The following is a 21,028-nucleotide window of genomic DNA, read 5'->3' as shown; positions in this document are numbered from 1 at the left end:
TAGAAACAAACCCTCCAATCCACTTAACTGAAGCTAAATTAACTGCTCTCTAAGGGTTTATCTACACTGCGCCAAAAAAAAAAGGCAAAAGGGAATCTGAGCCTGAATATACAGACTCGGGCTCCTGCTACAGCACTTAAAAATAGTAGTATAGATGTTTTTCCCCCCCCCCCCCAACCTCTGGAACCCTGCAAGGGGGGTGGGTCTCAACCAGAGTGGGAACATCAACTGCACTGCTATTTTTAGCACCATAGCATGAGCCCAAGTGTGTTTCCAAAGCCACACTAAGGCTCAGGCAGGGAAAATGGTCCAGCAGTGCCGGGTCAGGAAAGCTCTGCCCCTCACGTACTGCCAAGCAGTGCCGGGTCAGGAAAGCTCTGCCCCTCACGTACTGCCAAGCATACTCCTGGGGAAAAGAATATAAAGAGTTCTAGCCGCCCAGGCTGGGGGTAGGAGAGAAGCCATTTCCTGGAGAAGCACTGCCCTGAGACAGGAGGAGAAGCTCTTACCAAGTTGTTCTGGCTGTGACTGTTCCATTTCCCCCCTCTCCCCCCGCCTTTTAGACCTCACCCAAGAGGTAGGGGCACCAGAGGGTCACCTACATCAGCCCTGAGACTCTGGGGTTTGAAGCAAAGGACTATAAGTAAACAGCAATCCCACTTCAAACTGAGGCATTGGGTGGGGAAGGTGGGCAGGAAGTGGGCCAAGCATAGGTCATACCATGCTATTATCCTTGGTGGAATGAGAGGGCCTGGGTCCCCCTAATTACTCCAGATTCCCCTGTGCCTAGCCCTGGGATGGGCAGGACTAAGGGGTTATCAACCAGGAGGCTGATCCAGCTGAACCCCATTCAAGGAGTTCAGGACACATTGAACTAAAAGAGACTGGAGAAGCAGGTGCTGATCCCTAGGCCTGCTGACCAAATAGACAATCCTGCTGCACCAAGTCAGTAGTCCTGGGCTCTGAGACTGGGCTCTGAGACTGGCTGGTGTGTGTGTGCGTGTGTGTGTATATAATTTTGTGCAGTTTATAAATGCAGAATTGGCATAAAATGCTTACATTGCTTGCTTTGTGGCTTGACGGCAGCATGTTGTACAAATACTGACAAAATTTCATTCTTGGAACTTTACAAGCAGCTCATTACAAGTTTATGCTCTCCAAGTGCCTCTCTTCTAGAAAACAGAAGTGATAATTGTGTGCTGGGTAGGGCTGTTGATTAATCGCAGTTAACTCGCGCAATTAACTCAAAAATTAATCGCAGTTTTAATCGCACTGTTAAACAATAGGATACTAATTGAAATTTATTAAATATTTTGGATGTTCTACATTTGTGTATATATATACAAATTGTTGTAATTGAAATCAAAGTGTGTATTTTATTACAAATATTTGCACTGTAAAAATCATAAACAAAAGAAATAATATTTTTTCAATTCACCTCATACAAGTACTGTAGTGCAATCTCTTTTTGTCATGAAAGTGCAACTTACAAACGTAGATTTTTGGAGTGTGTTTTTGTTTGCTACATAATTGTACTAAAAAAAAAAAGTAAAATTTCAGTGCCTACGAGTCCACTCAGTCCTACTTCTTGTTCAGCCAATCACTAAGACAAACAAGTTTGTTTACATTTACAGGAGATAATGCTGCCTGCTTCTTATTTACCATGTCACCAGAAAGTGAGAATAGGCATTTGCATGGCACTGTTGTAGCCGGCATTGCAAGGTATTTACATGCCTGATATGCTAAACATTCGTATGACCCTTCATGCTTCGGCCACCATTCTAGAGGACATGTTTCCATGCTGACAATGCTATTTTAAAAATGTGTTAATTAAATTGGTGACTGAACTCCATGGAGGAGAATTGTATGTTCCCTGCTCTGTTTTACCTGCATTCATCCAAGACTGCTATAATATGAAATATATGGCAGATGACCCAGCACACGTTGTTCATTTTAAGAACACTATTTCACTGTAGATTTGACAAAACCCAAAGAAGGTACCAATTTGAGATTTCTAAAGATAGCTACAGCACTTGACCCAAGGTTTAAGAATCTGAAGTGCCTTCCAAAATCTGAGAGGGACGAGGTGTGGAGCATGTTTTCAGAAGTCTTAAAAGAGCAACACTCCAATGTGGAAAGTACAGAACCTGAACCACCAAAAAAAGAAAATTAATCTTCTGCTGGTGACATCTGACTCCGATAATGAAAATGAACATGCGTTGGTCCACATTGCTTTGGATTATTGAGCAGAACCCATCTTCAGCGTGGACACATGATGGTTGAAGCATGAAGGGATATATGAATATGAATCTTTAGCCCATCTGGCATGTAAATATCTTGCGACACCGGCTACAAAAGTGCCATGTGAATGCCTGTTTTCACTTTCAGGTGACATGGTAAACAAGAACCGGGCAGTATTATTTCCTGCAAATGTAAATTAACTTTTGTTTTAGCAATTGGCTGAACAAGAAGTAGGACTGAGTGGACTTGTAAAACTTGAGAGCCTACATTGTTTTGTTTTTGAATGCAGTTATGTAACCAAAAAAATCTACATTTGTAAGTTGTACTTTTGCGACAAAGAGATTGCACTACAGTACTTGTATGAGGTGAATTGAAGAATGCTATTCTTTTTACAGTGTAAATACTTGTAATAAATATAAAGTGATAACTGTACACTTTGCATTCTGTATTGTAATTTAAATCAAAATACTTGAAAATGTAGAAAACATCCAAAAATATTTAAATACTATTCTATTATTGTTTAACAGTGCAATTAATTGTGATTAATTTTTTTAATTTCTTGACAGCCCTAGTGATGGGATCATTTGGTAATGGCTCTCTCTGTTGCAGATACCTAGGATACATTTGTGATCTAATAGCAGAAAAGCCCATCCACCCTCACTGTAAGCCTCTTACTATCAAATCAGTCTCTCTCAGTCCGGTCCCCTGTTTCAATAAACAGAGAAATGGGTGTCGACCCTTCTGTGACATTCTGATTGGAGAAACCAGAATCTTTACAACCTCCCAGGAATATGAAAGAATGAAGTAAGTTACTATGGCTTTCTTATCTCTTAATGATGCTAATAAGTCTTTTTTTAGTGTAATACATCTAATTTACTAGGCTCCGGATGGGTGAGTGGGTATTTTTGGTTTGTTTTCCCCCTGACTGTGATTAAATTGGGCACGATAATGCTACTAGAAGTGAAAATGTTATTGGAAAGTTGATGCCCAGTGTTAAAACTTGACTGCCAGAGCTGGTCTGAACTTCTGTTATGAGGTGCTGGGGCTTACCACTATACTAGTAGTTCTATGTGAAGCATTACTGTTTCAACTGACAACTAGCCAGAGAACAGAATGCTACTTCTGTCAACTAATCATGGTCTGAGTTTTGAGATTATGTATTTTTAAAGTACACAAGCAATAATTTTAATGGTACTGCTGAAGTGAGCATAACAATGGACTTCTTCCTCATTTGTTTTAAAGGGAATTCCGTATGCAAGAAGGGAAAGTCCTAATTCCATTAGGAGTTACTGTTCATGGAGATGTTGTCCTTTCTGTCTACCATATGAGATCAACCATTGGGGGACGACTTCAAGCAAAAGTATAGTTTGGTCTACCTTTTGATATGCACAACACAAACACTGAGTCAAAGACTGACCCTGGCACTCAGATCGAAGTGGAAAGAGGCAAAGTAGCCATAAAAATGTTTGGCATGACCCCAACCTCTCCAAATCTTTAGGAGTGAAGCTCAGAGTAGGCAGTGACAGTGCTGATGGCACTGTATGGAGGGGGGCCAGGCAGGGTCCCTCCAGCTGCTAGACCGAAAGACCCACTGCCGGTAACTAGCTTGAAGCAACGGCCCATTGGAATCCCTACCCTGCCACATATGGAAGGAGGTGGCAACAAGCCAGTATCTCCACATTCCTAATCCCTACCAAATTCACGGCCATGAAAAACTCATCCCGGACCGTGAAATCTTGTCTTCTCCTGTGAAATCGTCTTTTTTTTTTTTTTGTGTGTGTGTGTTTTTTACCCTATACTATGCAGATTTCACAGGTGAGACCAACGTTTCTCAAATTGGGGGTCCTTTCCCAAAAGGGAGTTGGGGGCGGGGGGGGTTGCAAGGTTATTTTAGGGGGGTTGCAGTATTGCCACCCTTACTTCTGCGCTGCCTTCAGGGCTGGGCAACTGGAGAGCGGTGGCTGTTGGCCAGGGGCCCAGTTCTGAAGGCAGCAGCAGCAGCACAGAAGTAGGGTGGCGTGATATGGTATTGCCATCCTTTACATCTGTGTTCCAGCCTTCAGAGCTGGGTGGCTGGAGAGTGGTGGCTGCGGACTGAGGGCCCAGCTCTGAAGGCCGCAGCACAGAAGTAAAGATGGCAATCCCAGCTGCAGCTCTCAGCCGGCAGCCACCACTCTCCAGCCGCCCAGTTCTGAAGACAGCAGTGCCGCCAGCAGCAGCGCAGAAGTAAGGGTAGCAGTACCGCAAACCCCCTATAATAACCTTGTGACCCTCCCCCCAACTCCTTTTTGGGTCAGGACCCCTACAATTACAGCACCGTGAAATTTCAGATTTAAATAGCTGAAATTATGAAACTTTCAATTTCACACTTATACAATTTTTAAAAATTGTCCAAGATGGACCGTGAATTTGGTAGGCCCTACTAATGTGCCATTTCATCCTCCTCTGGGTGGACTGGGCTGGAGTGGAGTCTTCATTTGCAGGAGGAAAGTTCCTGCATTCTCTCAGGATTAGGTCAACAGACTTTTAACATACATAATGTCAACATGGTTGTCTGTCAGAACAGATATATAATAAAATCATTAAAAAAAAATTAAGATCTCTTGAGAAATGAGAACAAAGGGGAGAAATGTTTACTCAGCACTGAGGTGTTCTGAATTACATGCGAGGAAGGAGAGTTGAAGATTATTAGAGATATTGGACTCTGAGATAGAAAAGCTGTTGTGTGCTTGAAAAACAGATTAGGTGATGACATAATAAGATGTAGGTGTCAGTAAAGACTTTCATTCACTTTACTCCTGAGGGCATTCTGTGCCAGAAAATTTAAAATTCTGCACATTTTATTTATCAAATGTGGAGGCTCCAGCATGGCAGGCCACTGGTTGCACAGAGGTGGGAGATCACTGTGCAGCTCCTCCCCAGGACATAGACTCAGTGGCGAGGCTGCACCCAACCCTGACACCGCACAAGGACCGGCCTGCCCCAGAAACACCCCAGGGCCCTGCCCATCAGGTGTGGGCAGGCAGACTCAGCAAGGCAGGATCCAAGTGTGTGGGGGATCCACGTGTGGATTGAGAGGGTTCTGTGTGGGGCAATCTGGGTGTGGGTGGCTCAGTGGAGGATCTGGGTGCGGGGGGGATCTGGATGCACAGGGGCTTGTTTAGGGGGGGGGGGAGTTCTGGGTGCAATAGTAATGGGACTCTGCAGGAGGGTCCAGGTGAAGGTGCTTGGGGCTCACAGTGGAGGTTTGGGTGTGGAGGAATTAGAGCTTGACAGAGGGGTATGGGTGTGGGGGAACTCTGGGGGGTCTAGAGGCAGCTGGTTGGAGCTTGGTGAGGATGTGGATGGCTTGTTGGGGTGGTACAGGGGGAGTGTGGCTCATTTGGGGGGGGGGTTCTGAGTGCAGGGGGGGTGAGCCGCAGTGAGAGGGTTTGGGTATGAGGGGGTCTGGATGCACAGGGGTTGGGTGGATGTGGGGGAGCAGCTCCTTCTATAGGGATCCCTTCCCCTGCAACTGAGGAGCAATGGGTGCAGAAAGCCAGGGGGAGAGTTTGCAGAGCTTCCTTCAGCCGGGAGAGAAATCTGGGGGTGGGTCTAACACGGCCCCGGTTGCTGTGCAAGGAAAGAGGAAGTCCTGTCCTTCCCAGCCCAACTAGGACTAGCAGCTGAGCCTGGCACGGGATAGGAGCCACCAGCCAGATCTTCCCCAGTCCTGCCTCCTGCCCCACAGTGATTTACTTCTCTGCCAGCTGCTCTGGGCCCCCGAAACATTCTGCTGGGGAGGGTCGTCTGACTGCTTTTGTGGCTTCCCTTTGCTTCCCTGTCAGTCATTTTTCTGTAGGAAAGCAAATCTGCGGGGAACATAAATTCTGCACATATGCAGTGGTGCAGAATTCCCCCAGGAGTATTTGCTTATATAGTTACAATTAGTGAAGTAGAACTGATTAGCTGTCTGTATATCGTATAAATCTAGAGAATTACTTCCCTTTATTTAAAATGTGTATATTTAATCTCGTGACTTTTTTTTTGTTTGGGTGTTTTTTGTTAAGATGACAAACACACAGATCTTCCAGATTCAATTTCATACTGGATTCATAGCACTGGGAACAACTCTGCTAAAATTTACAAAGTAAGTACCTCTTAGATCAGAGACCAGTAGTGCATGCAAACTTCAGCATGTTAGCTGCATATAAATAATCTGACCATCACTGACTAGTTTGATAAAGTAACCAATGCATGTTAGCATATAAATAGGGCATAAATAGCTCTTCTAAGATCTGCTGCCTGAGTAGCTTTGACAACATTGAAAAAAGACTAAACTGTCAGACTTTCATTCCAGTGTCTCTCAAATACCTGTTCTGAGGGGCTGGGGAAATGAGAAACGGGGTTTTCTGCAGACCATTTTTTTTTCTTTTACTTTGAGGGCGCCATCTCTTCCCTAGGTACCACTCATTCAGTGATTCTCAAACTACATAATGGGCAATTGTGAAAATGCAGAAAAAATATTTGGGTGTCCCATAATGAGTGGTCCTCTTCCTCCCTATCTTTTTTTTTTTTTTTAAATGGTCCAGGTTACTTAATATATTTAAATGCATGCATGATGTGCACTCTTCTTGTCTTGCTGGCTCATATCCACTCTGGACTGTGCAGTAGGAGAGCTGTCTGGAGCACCTGGAATATACAGTAGAATGTTTACCTCACATTTTCTGCCTACTAAATGAAAGTCCCTTAAAGGGAAAATACTCTTGGACTTGCTGAGCCTCCCTAGAAAGGCGAGTTTCCCCTTTTGTTTCCAGTATAACTAATACCTGGACATCCCTTCAGCTGGCTCAGGTCTGCCTGTCTCTGCTTAATGGGGAGGGAAGTTATGCCCACTACTTCCCCAAGGCTGGTGCATTGTGGTAAAATATCCTAGGCAAATGTCTTAATTTCTGAGATACAACTTTTATTTCCAGTGCCCTAGGTAATTTAATAGGTAAAACAAACAGATCCTCGCATACAGTCTGTGGTATATCTAACCCCTGCAAGGGTGACTGCATGGTGGTGTGGCGTATGGGAGGATGAGGGGAACAATAAAATGGCTAAGATCTTGTTCCCTTTCATGGGTGAATGGAATAAGATAAAAGAACAGGAGTACTTGTGGCACCTTAGAATCTAACAAATTTATTGGAGCATAAGCTTTCGTGGACTACAGCCCAGTAGTCCACGAAAGCTTATGCTCTAATAAATTTGTTAGTCTCTAAGGTGCCACAAGTACTCCTGTTCTTTTTGCGGATACAGACTAACATGGCTGCTACTCTGAAACCTGGAATAAGATACTTTCTCTGAAGAAGTGTTCAAGGGAAATGTCTCTTATTGATTTCATTAACTCTGTTTTACAAAGTCTTAAAATAACCAAACTAAGGCTTGAGTACTCTAAGAATGTTCACTGCTTACAACTTTTGCATTCATTAGACTGCAAAATCAGATACTGAGTATGCTCCTTACGTGGTGCAGTGACAATAGCTTATTATGCTACTGTTTTTCCTGACTTCTCCTAACTGCAAAGTGGTAGTCCAGTCAAAAGGCAGCTTGATCCATGTGATGGGGCATAGAAACTCCACACTGGATCAGAGAGCAGAAATGAGTAATGGTCTGAAACTGAAAATGGCAGACCAGAAATTTCAAGGCTGGAAGAAGTATGCAGCCTTCAGGCTCCTAATCAATAATTGAGAAGGTAACAGAATAGACAGAAGGGAACACCAACTCCCCCGACTCAGAGGGAACTGGCTTGACAAGGACTACACCCATGTGATGAGACAAGGAACTTTCTTGGGGACTGATTTACAGACTGTCCAATCACTGGATGAGTAGGAGAACATGGCTGTGGTTTCCAGTATAATGACAAAGCCTAGATATGGAATAGTTGATTTGGGGATGTGTCCTAGCCCACATCTACCTTATGGCAACGAGTTTGCAACTCTGAGCAGACTAATTTGGGTAACTGATTCCATTTTATTTAAAATAAAGTATCTCTATTCAAGAGAAGTGTAGAGACCCAACAGCAGTTGAAAAATATAGACTGAGTGCGGACAGCAGCACAATCTGTCAACCAGCGAGGTTGATTTTTTTTAAATGGGAACTATTAGGATGGAGTGAGACAAGAGTCTTTAGAGTACAATTTCTGCCCTCCCCTTTCTCCTTTCTTGGGCACTAGCTAAAGAATAACTTTGCTGATTTGTACAATTCATCTCATAGTAACACATGCCAGACACTTGCTTCATCCTTGCCACTTTGTTGCTGTTTGTGTGCAATTGAAAAAGATGCTAGAAGTGAATAGGGGAAAGTGTAAAAATCAACGTGGACGTATACATACATTGAAGACTTCAAACTTTTTATTTGTGTCTGCAAAAAAAAAAAAAAAAAAAAAAAATGGTTTTACTACTTTTAACTGAACAGCTTTCTGTCAACATTTAGACCAGAACTGGATGCATGTGACTCCCCAGAAAAATATCCACAGCTGTTTCATGTTACACTGGAGATAGAAATAGAATCTGCCGATAGACAGACTGACCTGACTCCTCCCTGGGAGAACTTCACAACAAAAGACATCAATGCAAGCATTCTTTTCTCCTCTCACCAGGAACATCAAGATGCTCTCGCCTTGGCAGGTGAGAACTGCCCTGCTTTGTGCACATTTTTAAGCTTCTAACACTAATGATGCCCTTTTACTATCTTGTGACTTTCTTCTATCGTGGTGCATTTGGTTCTTTGTCTTGCAGGTCGAAGCTCTGTAGATGCACCTCAGGATAACATAAAAAATGTTGGACAGGGGGCATTCCTCTCCTCTCTCAGCTGGCAAGGTACTTGGACTTGGCCTCTAGTATTTTCAGCCAAAGTATTGTAAAAAGTTGTCTCTAGTTTTTAAAGGATGAATTTGCTCAAGCAAAGGGTCAGATTGTGAAAGACAAGATCCCATTAGATCACTGTGGGCTACTGGTTAGGCTGTAATTTGAGTTAAAATGAACACTCCCTTCTTCTGAGGTGGTGAGATCACTGTGCCTACATGCCCTGGATTTATCTGACTGAGGTAGATTGTTCAAAATCTCAAACTCAAAACCATTGATTCCAGCTGCTAATACCCATTAAAAGACCATTTTAAAATACTTGCCTTTCCCAGTATTTCTCTTTCACTTGCAACATCCCTGTGGCACCTTTATGTGACTACGGACAGGGAGGAAGTGGTCTGTGCCTGCCAATGGGAGGGCTGGTGTTCCATGGGACGTAATGGTCTAGTAGAACACGTTCCACATTATGAACAAGCTTGAGAACCTCTCCTGTAGCTTATATAGCACAAGTCTCCTGCAGCATCTTTGCAACATACAGTTTAGGAATCCAGCATGAGGATTCCCCCTTCTACCAAACTAAAAAACTGGATTCAAGTTCAAGCGATGCTTTCATTAAAATGCTTCTACGTTTTTGCCCTTGCCATGTGTTTTAGTCCCCCATAAATGAAATCCGAGACAAATCAGTCGAGGCACCACATCTGGACCCAGGAACAGCTTCTGTTCTCATCAAGGCTCTTACGCTGTCCTGTTCTGTAGGCTCAATTTCCCTATCAGTAAAGTGTGGATATTTCTGTATGGTACAGAGTGATTGGGACTTAACTAATCTTTATTAGGCACTTCCATTTTAAATGTCGCTGAACACGTGTGTTTTGCTATTGCTGCCTTTTTCCATGGGAAGCTAATAAAGTCTGTATGTAAAAACCTAAAGGACCGGAAGCTAACGTAAATTCTTTTGCTCACTTAGATCAGAAATCTGACAAAAGCAGTTCTCACCCCACCTCTGAGGATCGGGCAGCACTAGTGCATGAGGAGAGTGAACAGTCCGACGATGAACTCTTATCCCTTTCCAGTCAGCACAGCAATGCTAGCAGCGACAAAACCCATGGGACTCCAAAACACAGCAAAAAGCAGCAAGAGCCTCCAGCACCACTTCCGCCTGAGGATGTCGACCTTCTGGGTCTAGACGGTAGCCCTATGAGCAAGAATTTCCCTGCTCAGTCCACTGCTCTCCCCTCTAACTCAGACTTGCTGAGTGATCTGTTCGGGGTCAGTGGTTCCAGGGCCCACAGCCAAGGTGGACAGGCAGCTGCTGAGGATGTCTTTCACGTGGGTGGGCCTGGATCTGCACACTCCACCCCTCGACGCTCTGCAGCTTCAGCATCTCCATCTCCATCCCCAAGAGTAGGAGAAGGTAACGCTTCTTCGCCTAGTGCCTGACTCGGTACAAATGTGTGATGTTATCCCAGTGTTAGGCTCATTCTACAGTCGTTTCTGAGCTATTGGACTTGTAGTAGAGATGATGGACGAGTGAGATTCTACATAGGGAGGGATTTGAAGTATCTCTGAGGCCTTGCAAGGAAACCGGGGCATTTTGCACTACACAAGCATTGCCCTCTGAGGAATCTCAAATACTACATTTCAGCGCTAATGTGCGCGCATACTTCTCGGGTGAAGGGACCTGTCCATTACACTCATGTCCAGGCGAATTAGTTATATTGGTGACATTTAGTATTTTATTTCTGTAAGTTTATACTTTGTGTTGGGGGACTATTTAAAATGATACTGTGTAACAAAGGTAGAAGGAGAATATTTTAGAATTCATAAATCTTAGTGACCCAATGTCCATCTAAATGAAATTGATGATTCCAAACTGTGAAGACCAGCAGATATTTCTCATAATCCTCCAGTTAGAGGGACGCTGTGGGGGCTGGTTGGTAGGTTAGAGCATACCCCTGCTGTTGGATTTATGCTAGAGATGGGCCTGTATAGCAAAGTCTGGATCTCCACTTTCTCTTAGTTCAGAGGGGTGAGGAGCTGTGGTCGCAGTCCATCTCTGTCTATTTCTGCCTTCTCTCTTCTTTCAGCAGGCAAATACTGAAACATTAAAAATTCTCTCTCCTCCCTGCCTGAAGAAGTGAGTTTTTTTTACCCACTAAAGCTTATTCCCAAATAAATCCGTTAGTCTTTAAGGTGCCACCAGACTCCTCGTTGTTTTTGTGGCTACAGACTAACACAGCTACCCCTCTGATACCTGCCTGCTGAAAAGTACAAGGCAGACTGTTTAGATGATACTGACACTGAGTGTCAATGAGTTTGCCCATAGGCTGAGTGTAAGAGATAAGGGAGGGGGGCCAGACTCCTTGGGGAAAGGAGGAATGAAGAGGATCTATGAAGGAAATGCTGAAGGCCAGAGTCTCAAAGGCCCAGATTGGGGAAAGTCTGAGAAGTGGTTAATCAACTTTGCCAAAGGCAGCGGCAAGTTCTCAGAGAATGGAAACCCCTGGTCTAACGTGATTGCAAGCTTTGGAGGAGCTATTCCAGATCACTGGGCACAATACTTAAATTGCAGCATGTCCCTATTGTGGGTGGGCTTTTTCTTCTGTTTTAAGAGAGAGCTGTAAAGCTGAACTTCTTCCCTTTTGTATTTTTTTTTTTTTTTTTAAACACACATTCAGAACCAGTTAAAGAAATGTATGGTAAAGGCTGTGACAGTTTCTTTTTAACCCACAACTATCAGTCTTGGGGCTTATCTTCACTACCCACCTGGATCGGCGGGTAGAAATCAATCTCTTGGGGGATCGAATTATCACGTCTCGTCGGGACGCGACAATCGATCCCCGAATCGACACGCATACTCCACCAGCCCAGGTAGGAGTAAACGCTGTCGATGGGGGAGCCGCAGCGGTCGATTTGCTGCCGTCCTCACAGCGGGGCAAGTTGGATTGGATACATCGAATTCAGCTACGCGAATGCTGAATTTTTATATCTTAAATCGATTTCCCCACCCCCAGTGTAGACCTAGCCCTAGTTTCAAAGAACCCGTTTAGCGGCAGCATACGTTCATCGATGCATATGCTGAACTTCCTGATAATATTTTCTTTTTCCTTTGCAGTTTAACAGCGTTAAATGCTGAGTGTTAATGCTGTGGTGTTTTTAAAATCCGCTTGTAGTGCACTAGATCAGGGGTGGGCAAACTATTTTGGCCTGAGGGCTGCATTGGGTTTCGGAAATTGTATGGAGGGCCGGTTAGGGGAGGTGCCTCCCCAAACAGCCAGGCGTGGCCTGGCCCTCGCCTCCTATCTTCTCTCCCCTGCCTCTTGGCCCCTCACAACCCCCCTGGGACCCCTGCCCCATCCAACCACCCCTTCTCCCTGACAGCCCCTGGAACTCCTGCCCCCAGGACCCCTGCACCCATTCAACTCCCCGTTCCCTGCCCCCTGTCCACCACCCCAAACTCCCCTGCCCTCTATCCAACCCCCTGCCCCCTTTCCGCACTGCCTGGAGCACCGGTGGCTTGCGGCACGGTTGTGGCTGGAGCCAGCCACGCCACCACTCAGCACAGAGCTGCCTGGCTGCCCAGAGCATTGTGCCAGTGGCACGGCGTGCTGAGGCTGCAGGGGAGGGGGAACAGCAGGCCAGGAGCTCAGGGGACAGGCAGGAGGGTCCCGTGGGCTGGATGTGGCCCGCAGGCCGTAGTTTGCCCACTTCTGTGCTAAATCAGCACAGTGTAAGACTTGAGTAGAGTTCACTGTAGTAACACCTACTAAATGTGAGGTTTTCACAGCCAGTTCCTGAAGATCCTAAAGCTAACTAAAATCAGTGAATCTAGTGTTCTATTTTTAGAGGGAAACTTGTATTTACTAGTGCACAGGCACCAGATGTGTCTACAAAACAAATTGAAAATTGCGACCATTGCAATCTAAACCATGATGAGAACAATAATCTTGGTGAGGGGCGGGGATGGAAGGACACTGACAGATTTGGAGAAGGAAGAAGTGAGTGAAGGCCAAGGTACCTAGGTTCCTTGTGTGAGCAGTACGCTCATCCTGAATATCTTGCTTCTGATATGATTGTGGTTTATAAGCCTCAAAGTTGATTTGTGAGAACACTGTCTTAAGAGGGTGATGGTGTGGCAAAGGGCAGGAGCAGCCCTAGACATTGTCAGTCATGGTGGAAAACACATTTGGCCCCCTCTCCCCAACGGCTGAGCAAGAACGACAAAACACCCAGCCAGCCAACCAGCAAATGGGGGAAATAAAAAGCACAGCAGTTAGGCATCCCCTGGGAGTTGGTGCCCAGGCCAATGACCTGCTTGCCCACCCCTAGAGCCAGCTCTGCCACTAGGGTCAGGAAAGGATTTCCAGGCAGAGTGGAACCATATGTTAAGGGGCGGGAAGGTAGTGGTCAAATGAGCAGCTTGGGCGGAATAAGGAGGACAAATGAGTGAGTAAGCCAGTATTCGATTATTAAGTAACATGACCGATGCTGCTACCACATAAGTGTAACTTCACTAGCGTACAGTGTTCAGAGCTCAGAATAGTCTTCTGTAACGTGCTGTGTTATTACAATAACATTTTGAGTAGTCAGATTAGATTGCTCCCCTCTCTCCTTAAACTTTGCTCCTTGTTGTTGGCAGCTTTTCCGAGTTAAAATGCGATGGGCTAAGCAGGTATTCAAAACGGAATTTATGGAAGAGCTGAACTCAGTACCCATGTCACAGATGTGGAAATGGTTCATATATACAGGAAAGGCACTAGTGCTTCTCTAAAGCTATTTCTACAAGAGCCTTTCGGAAACGCCATAATCTTGGTGACATCCTCTGGGTGTCTTCAAAGCTTTCAGAGAACTTCCAACACTCCCCATCCTATTTCTCAAATAGTTTTAGGAAGGGGAACGGGTTAGACCCCAACATCTGAAGTTTCTGGGCTATTCACTCATTTCTCCACACAGTGTGCAAGTCAGAATTTAACATACGTTCCTATAGCTTCTGACCTCAGCTGAATTGAGGAGCAGTTATTCTCCTTGGATAAGACAGATGGGATGTGCATCTGTGTTGCCATGGATATATCCTACAGAACCTAGAGTTGTAGCACTTGGTTGGAATACTTTTATATATTCAGTGTAAATCCCAGTTATCGGTCTGTCTCTCCCGGTTGCATCCTACCTCCTGTTGGTGTCTGTGGGAGTTAGAAATGATGCCTACTTGTTTTGAGGAGAACTGCTCTGATCCAGACTAATTAGAAAGGGAAAGCATGGTGTGAAATGGAGAAATTAACCTCTAATGCATTTTTACAGCAACTGTCTTTGACCCATTTGGAACTAGCCCCAAGCAGTCTGGTCCAGATCTACTGGGTTCTTTTCTTGGTTCATCAAATGCCACTGGTGATCCTTTCCTTCAAGCAACAAGAAGTCCTTCACCTACTGTGCACAGTGACCCTTTTCACATGGGTAAGAAACTCAATGCCTCATCTATAGTATTTAAAACAGGTGTTTGTATAAGTAATGGTGAGGGAATAAGCCATTAATAAGCACGAACGTGCTTATCTCTGAAATAATGACTAAAGCACAGCTGCTCAATGGAGAGAGAAGAAAGGGCTTTCAGTCCCTAGATTCGCAGCTTATTTCTAATTTGAATCCTGTTGCACTCCCAATCTGTATTTAATTATTGAGCCATTTGTGCACATGAAGAAATCGGACCGCTAAACAGCGACGCCTGCTTATGTATTCATGTGGTTATGAGGTCTGATGTGAACCAAATTACTATTAATTGCACAAAATAGGGCACAGCACACGGAATCTGGTAGAGAAAACTCCGGACTCTTGTCTATACTTACCGCGCTGGTTTGGCGGCAGGCAATCGAACTTCTGGGTTCGATTTATCGCGTCTAGTCTGGACGCGATGAATCGAACTCAGAAGTGCTCCCCGTCGACTCCGGTAATCCTGCTCGCCGCGAGGAGTACGCGGAGTCGACGGGGGAGCCTGCCTGCCGCGTCTGGACGGCGGTAAGTTCGAACTAAGGTATGTCGACTTCAGCTACGTTATTCACGTAGCTGAAGTTGCGTACCTTAGTTCGATTTGGGGGTTTAGTGTAGACCAAGCCTTAGTGTTTAGTCAGGCATCATCCTGGATCTAGATTTCTGGTGATTCTTCACATCAGACTTATTTTGTTGTTGTTGTTCAGTTGTTTCATTTTATCTTTGAGTCTCCATCAGACTGATGCTAAGCTTTGTGTGTTTAAAAAAGAAAAGGCAAGGAGCTTTTCTGCAGACAGCAGTCTTCTCCTGCTCAATCTGAATATCGTCTCTCTATGCCCATTTATTGGTGCATTACCACCAAATAGTCTCTCACTTGAAGTGAACTAGATATCACCTTGTTCATTCAGATACTGAGAACTTTTGATCCTGTTGCCTTCTCTGGCTTAAACAAATCCAGCCCCAAATTAATCCTACTGTCTGATCATCTAAAATGCCTTTCTCGGGTGGAAAGAACAGGAGTACTTGTGGCACCTTAGAGACTAACAAATTTATTTGAGCATAAGCCTTTGTGGGCTACTTCATCAAATGCATATAATGGAACATATAGTAAGAAGATGTGTATATACATACAGAGAACATGAAAAGGTGGCAAGTGCCATACCAACTCTAAGAGGCTAACTAATTAAGATGAGCTATTATCAGCAGGAGAAAAAAACTTTTGTAGTGATAATCAAGATGGCCCATTCCAGACAGTTGACAAGAAGGTGTGAGGATACTTAACATGGGGAAATAGATTGGCTGGGTCATTACACAAATTCACTCCCAGTCTCTATTCAAGCCCAACTTTAATGGTATCTAGTTTGCAAATTAATTCTAGTTCAGCAGTTTCTCATTGGAGTCTGTTTGAAGATTTTCTGTTGCAAAATTGCCACTTTTAAGTCTGTTACTGAGTGACCAGAGAGGTTAAAGTGTTCTCCTACTGTTTTTTGAATGTTATGATTCCTGATGTCAGATTTGTGTCCATTTATTCTTTTGTGTAGAGACTGTCCGGTTTGGCCAATGTACATGGCAGAGGGGCGATGCTGGCACATGATGGCATATATCACATTGGTAGATGTGCAGGTGAACGAGCCCCTGATGATGTGGCTGATGTGATTAGGTCCTATGACGGTGTCCCTTGAATAGATATGTGGACAGAGTTGGCATCGGGCTTTGTTGGAAGGATAGGTTCCTGGGTTAGTGTTTTTTGGGGGGGGGGGGTGTGTGTGTGTGTGTGTGTGTGTGCGTGTGGTTGCTGGTGAGTATTTGCTTTGGGTTGGGGGGCTGTCTGTAAGCGAGGACTGACTGGTCTGTCTCCCAAGATCTGAGAGATATCTTAAGTGGGATATTCTCATTGGAAAGTTAGTATTACAAAAGAGGGGATTTTTTTTTAATCTCACTGGCACTGGTGTATTTTAGCTCTGCCATAACATGGAAACGGGGAGGGTACTGGGCATATCAACTTTGTTAATTGGACACCATGAGTCCTAGCCAGAGCCGGCTGTATCAATGAAAGCAGTTAAACAGTATCATGGCTCTTTATGGTACTAAATTACAGTGCTAGTGCCGAGAATTAATGAGGAACTTGGCAGAAGGTGGTTGTGCAGTCCAATAATGTTTGAAAACCTGACCACTTGTTTCTTTCCGCTGCATTAAAGAAACCCAGTTTGGTTTATCTGTGTATTTTTATACCACTTCATTAGAATGAAACAACTTGCTGTCCCCTCTGAAATACAGTTACACCTTTGCTTTCCTTTAATGTTTCTGTGGCTGCTGATCTTTGACAGGAGGATGTAAGGTTTTACTGAACTGCTAAAGCTTGCTCTGGAATGGAGAAGTGCTTCGGAGAGTGTCTTTTGGCTCCTTCTGAAGCATGATGCTGGCTCAGAACTGTGCTACTTTCTGTAAAGACCAGCTTGAATGATTTCCCCGACTCACCAAGATGCTGTATTTGATGTCACTTCCCTTCTAGCAGAGCTGGGCTTTGCATTTAATGTACATGTTTCACTTCTGAACTTTTACAACTGAACTTTTGTTTTACAATTTTGCTTTCTCTACCTTTGTTTGTTTGGTTTGTTTGTTTGTCCTAATGAAACAATTCCCTGACTCTTTATCCAGGTCCAGATCATCTTTGGGGGAGAAATGTCAGGGGGAAAGGGCTTTATAGGGTGGAAATTTCTGTGAGCGTTACCCTGTTCGCCAGCCCCCACCCCCTTTCCCGCACAAACATCTGAACCCTGTGGAGGATATGTGCAGTCAGTGCTGAAGAGAATCCATGCACTACTGTGGTGGAGGGAATGGGGACACATGTAATCTAGGAACAGTGCCCGTCACCATGGTATTGGAGCACAATTTCTGTATTGTTCAGAAAGTGCAAACTTATAATGTTGACTAGGTTCAGCTCTTGATAAGCAACTGTTCTGGCAGGCTGTTTATGTCCAAAACAAGTCACCACATCATGATATTGAGGCTTATTTATCAGGTGCATTTTTCATTTGATTTTCATTTTGCATTTTCCCTTTGTGCTGCTATATTTATATTTAGGGGGGGTCCTTACTTTCACAAGCCAGGCCTGTCACTCCAGAGAGAAGCTCATTTTCTCTCTAGTGGTACAAAAAGCTCAACAAAAGATAGAAGGGTCTGTAGATTTGCAGCATTCAGTTGAGTTCAGCAATCTCTGGATTTTTTTTTTTTAATTTTATTTAAAGCACTTAAGTGTAAGGGATTATAAGTAAATATATAAGGTATCATAGTGTTGCTCACCCAAAAGGAATTCCAAAGTACTTCAGACTGTCTGGAGAAATAGTCAGCATTACTAGAGTAGAGGGAAATAGTAGTAGGTTTCAGGGCAGATAACATACATGGAAGAATGAAATCTTGCTTCATTTTAAAGCACTGAATTAAAAAATGATCCTCATCTAACTTGGGTTAGAACTATTTTCTTTACCCAAGGCAGGTCACGTTTTTAATGGACTCTCTCTCTTCTAAAATATGGGATTCCGCAAACATTTCAAAACTTGAATTCTTCTACCGCCGGCACTTGCCAAGACGAAGGCATCTGTTGAATGTGCTAGATACTTTACTCTGATCTTCCACCCAATACAGTATCTCTGTGCTCTGGTCACTACTTAAATTCTTTCAGGTAAATTAATGTGTGGTAATAGGCATCTCAAACTGGCACAACTTTAATTTCTGATAAATTGAGTGCAAGCCAACTAACTTTGTTGCCTAAAATAAAACTGCCTAAAATCATCCCCATTTGATAGCTACAGATATTTACTTAAAAATCCTAATGGGTGGTGGTCACATTGATTTTTATGCATTGTCTTTAACCAAATCAGAGAAGTTTGTATTGGACTGTGCAGTTTGTACTACTGAGTCACTTGAAACAGACATTAAATCTGTGTACCGTGCTTAACAAAACGTAATGGGGTGGGGTCAAAGAGAACTTTATTCACAATAGCTGTGACTCAATATGGGACTCTTCCATCATTACCAAATCACAGAGTACCACTATACAATTTCATTCTGCACTATAGGTTTCTTTATTTTTTTTGTTTTTCTTCTGAGGCTGGGTTAGGTTTTCTTTTTGTAATACCTTAATAAGTAACAATTGTTTTTGTTTAGCTTCTAGTACACCAACTGTTGCCATACAACCAGATGTTTCAGGTGGCTGGGAGTGGTCCAACAAATCAGGTTTGTATGGTACCACTTTGTATCCCTTTTTTAAAGGTGAATTCTTAATGGGGAAAATATTACAACTAGCTGAAGAGAGCTGGTTTCATCTTCCATTACCTAAAACTGTAGTCACTTATGTTGTATTACAACAACAACAACTTTATTTACTCCATTGATGGACTACACAAGATTCTCCCCTGAACTTAAGGGATCTAGTGCATGCTCCTTCAAAGGTACGGAGGAAGTTATACATGTGAAATTGCTGTCCTTTGAAGGTGACCAGATTGTAGGTTACTGTAGTAACAGTGAACACTGAAGTAGTGCAAACCATTTTTCATGCAGAACTTCACATCCCTTCTCAAAAAAATAAGTCTAAATGAGGTTGTGTGGCCCTCTCTAACCTCCAAATTTTATTTCTCACCATCTGTGAAAGCTGTTTTTTGCATCAATGTGCAAGACTTCCAAACTCTGCGTGGTACAATGTAAAAATTGCTCTGAAGATGAAAGGTTTAGCTTGAAAATTGAACCATTTGATTGAAAATGGTCCTCATTTTGAGCAAAAAACCTGCAAAATGTAGCAGGTGTCTCATGAAATCAAATTAAATGCAAACTTCTCAGCCATTGAGGTCTTCAAATACGTTGTGGAGTCCTAACTGTGGCTAATGGCTAGCCACTACATAAAATTAATTCAAAGCTTTTAAAGTGTTTCACTTGCCCCCCGCCCCCACTACATATGATCGCAAAATACCATGGCTGCTGTAGAAGCAATCTGAGAATACCAAGCCTAATATTTTCTTGCATAGTTGGTGCTGAATTGTGAGAGAGATGAACCATTTACTCTTCAAAGTATAAAATGTCAGTTCAATATACAAAGCACCTCGATGTTCTACAAGAGCATGCTTGTCTTAAAGATTAAGATGGTAATATACAAGTGTGAATCCTAATGGTAAGTTTGAGCAGAGCTAATGTTACAGATTGGTTTTTACAAACCCTGTTTCTCTCTGTAGGTGGCCTTGGTATGGGAAGCAAGTCAGCCGCTACAAGTCCCACAGGATCTCTCCATAGCACTCCCACTCATCAGTCCAAACCACAAACTCTGGATCCATTTGCTGATTTGGGGGCTCTTGGTGCAAATTTAGCAGGTTGTTTTTTTCAATACCTCAAATTGCATGGCTGGCCAGTTTAGAAGAGATGCTAATGTGGAAGGGTTGAATTAGAATGGGCAGCAGTATTTCTGGGGGGAGGGAGGGTCGGAGCAGTTTACTACACTTGCACCTCAGAGATGGTTTTGGAAAGCAGCTGTTTCAAAGAAGGGACGGGATGACTAGGTTCTTTATGCTGCTTCAAAGCTGGACTTCTGAGCTTGCATCTACAGGTGCTTGTTGGAAGACTTGGCTGGGACCTCACCATTGTTAGGCAGCATGGGTTTGTAAGGTATAACATGAAGTCAATGACTCGCCAATGACCGGTTTTAACTTGCGAGGGGCTGCTGCCTTGATTTTATCCTTCGCTTAAATCTGATAGCAACAAACGTGATAAAACAACAAATGGGGCTTGGCTCAACCAATATTTCCCCCCCCCCAAAAAAAAATTTCAGGGGTTCCTGGGAATGACTCTCCACCTGCCCTTTCAGTGGGCTTTATTTCTTCTGCCTGGGCTTTGATCTTCCCCTCCAGGCTATGCCTTTTTGCTGTGCCTGCTGCTCTGCCCTGAGTCACTGCTCCATCCACACTTCCCCTAAAGCTGGGGCCTGGAACCCCAAGGATCCTGCCTTAATTTGTGTGTTCCTGCAAATGACACTTCACTTTCTGACTCCTAGATAAATGCTTTTGGCTTAGGTTGTCCTGCAAAATGATCAGAGGCCTCCAAACGCTACTATTGGAAAGACTTTTGATCACGCTGGTTTTAAGACACTCTCAGGTGGTCAATATCTCCGACTTTCTCCCGCTTCCACTTCAGTAAACACAGAATATATATTTTTTTTCATTTGCCAGCCTCTCCCATCCTCTGCTTCTTACATTGGACAAACTAACATGCCTTTGGCTGCCATTTCATTTCGTCATCTGTGTCAATGTCAGCATGGTTCTGAAATTAGGTTTCCCAGTTCCCTCTACTGGCTTGCCACTTGCTCTGCTGGAACAAAACAAACAAGTACCAGGCATTATGTAAGAGAGCAGTTGTTTTTGCTTTAGTGAATCTGTGTAGTGATGTGATGGATTCTAAAAACAAGCAAGAGGTTGGACTGTACAGGATCTGGACCAGACTTT

General features: G+C 43.8%; 1 protein-coding gene across 2 annotated transcripts in view; it reads left to right on the top strand.

Annotated features, from left to right (window-relative positions):
* DNAJC6 (DnaJ heat shock protein family (Hsp40) member C6) overlaps positions 1-21,028 on the top strand; it is a 73,144-nt gene that overhangs the window by 40,748 nt on the left and 11,368 nt on the right. For both annotated transcript variants that reach the window (XM_054038589.1, XM_054038590.1), the window contains exons 7-15: positions 2,851-3,045; positions 3,484-3,601; positions 6,291-6,370; positions 8,698-8,891; positions 9,003-9,083; positions 10,033-10,479; positions 14,364-14,516; positions 18,711-18,779; positions 19,769-19,903. In XM_054038589.1, coding sequence (XP_053894564.1) covers positions 2,851-3,045; positions 3,484-3,601; positions 6,291-6,370; positions 8,698-8,891; positions 9,003-9,083; positions 10,033-10,479; positions 14,364-14,516; positions 18,711-18,779; positions 19,769-19,903 — 1,472 coding nt within the window. The remainder of the gene's footprint in view (positions 1-2,850; positions 3,046-3,483; positions 3,602-6,290; positions 6,371-8,697; positions 8,892-9,002; positions 9,084-10,032; positions 10,480-14,363; positions 14,517-18,710; positions 18,780-19,768; positions 19,904-21,028) is intronic.

The sequence above is a fragment of the Malaclemys terrapin genome, chromosome 8 (assembly GCF_027887155.1).
Source record: "Malaclemys terrapin pileata isolate rMalTer1 chromosome 8, rMalTer1.hap1, whole genome shotgun sequence".
NCBI classification, from domain to species: Eukaryota; Metazoa; Chordata; order Testudines; family Emydidae; genus Malaclemys; species Malaclemys terrapin.
This window is presented reverse-complemented; position numbering and strand designations above follow the sequence as displayed.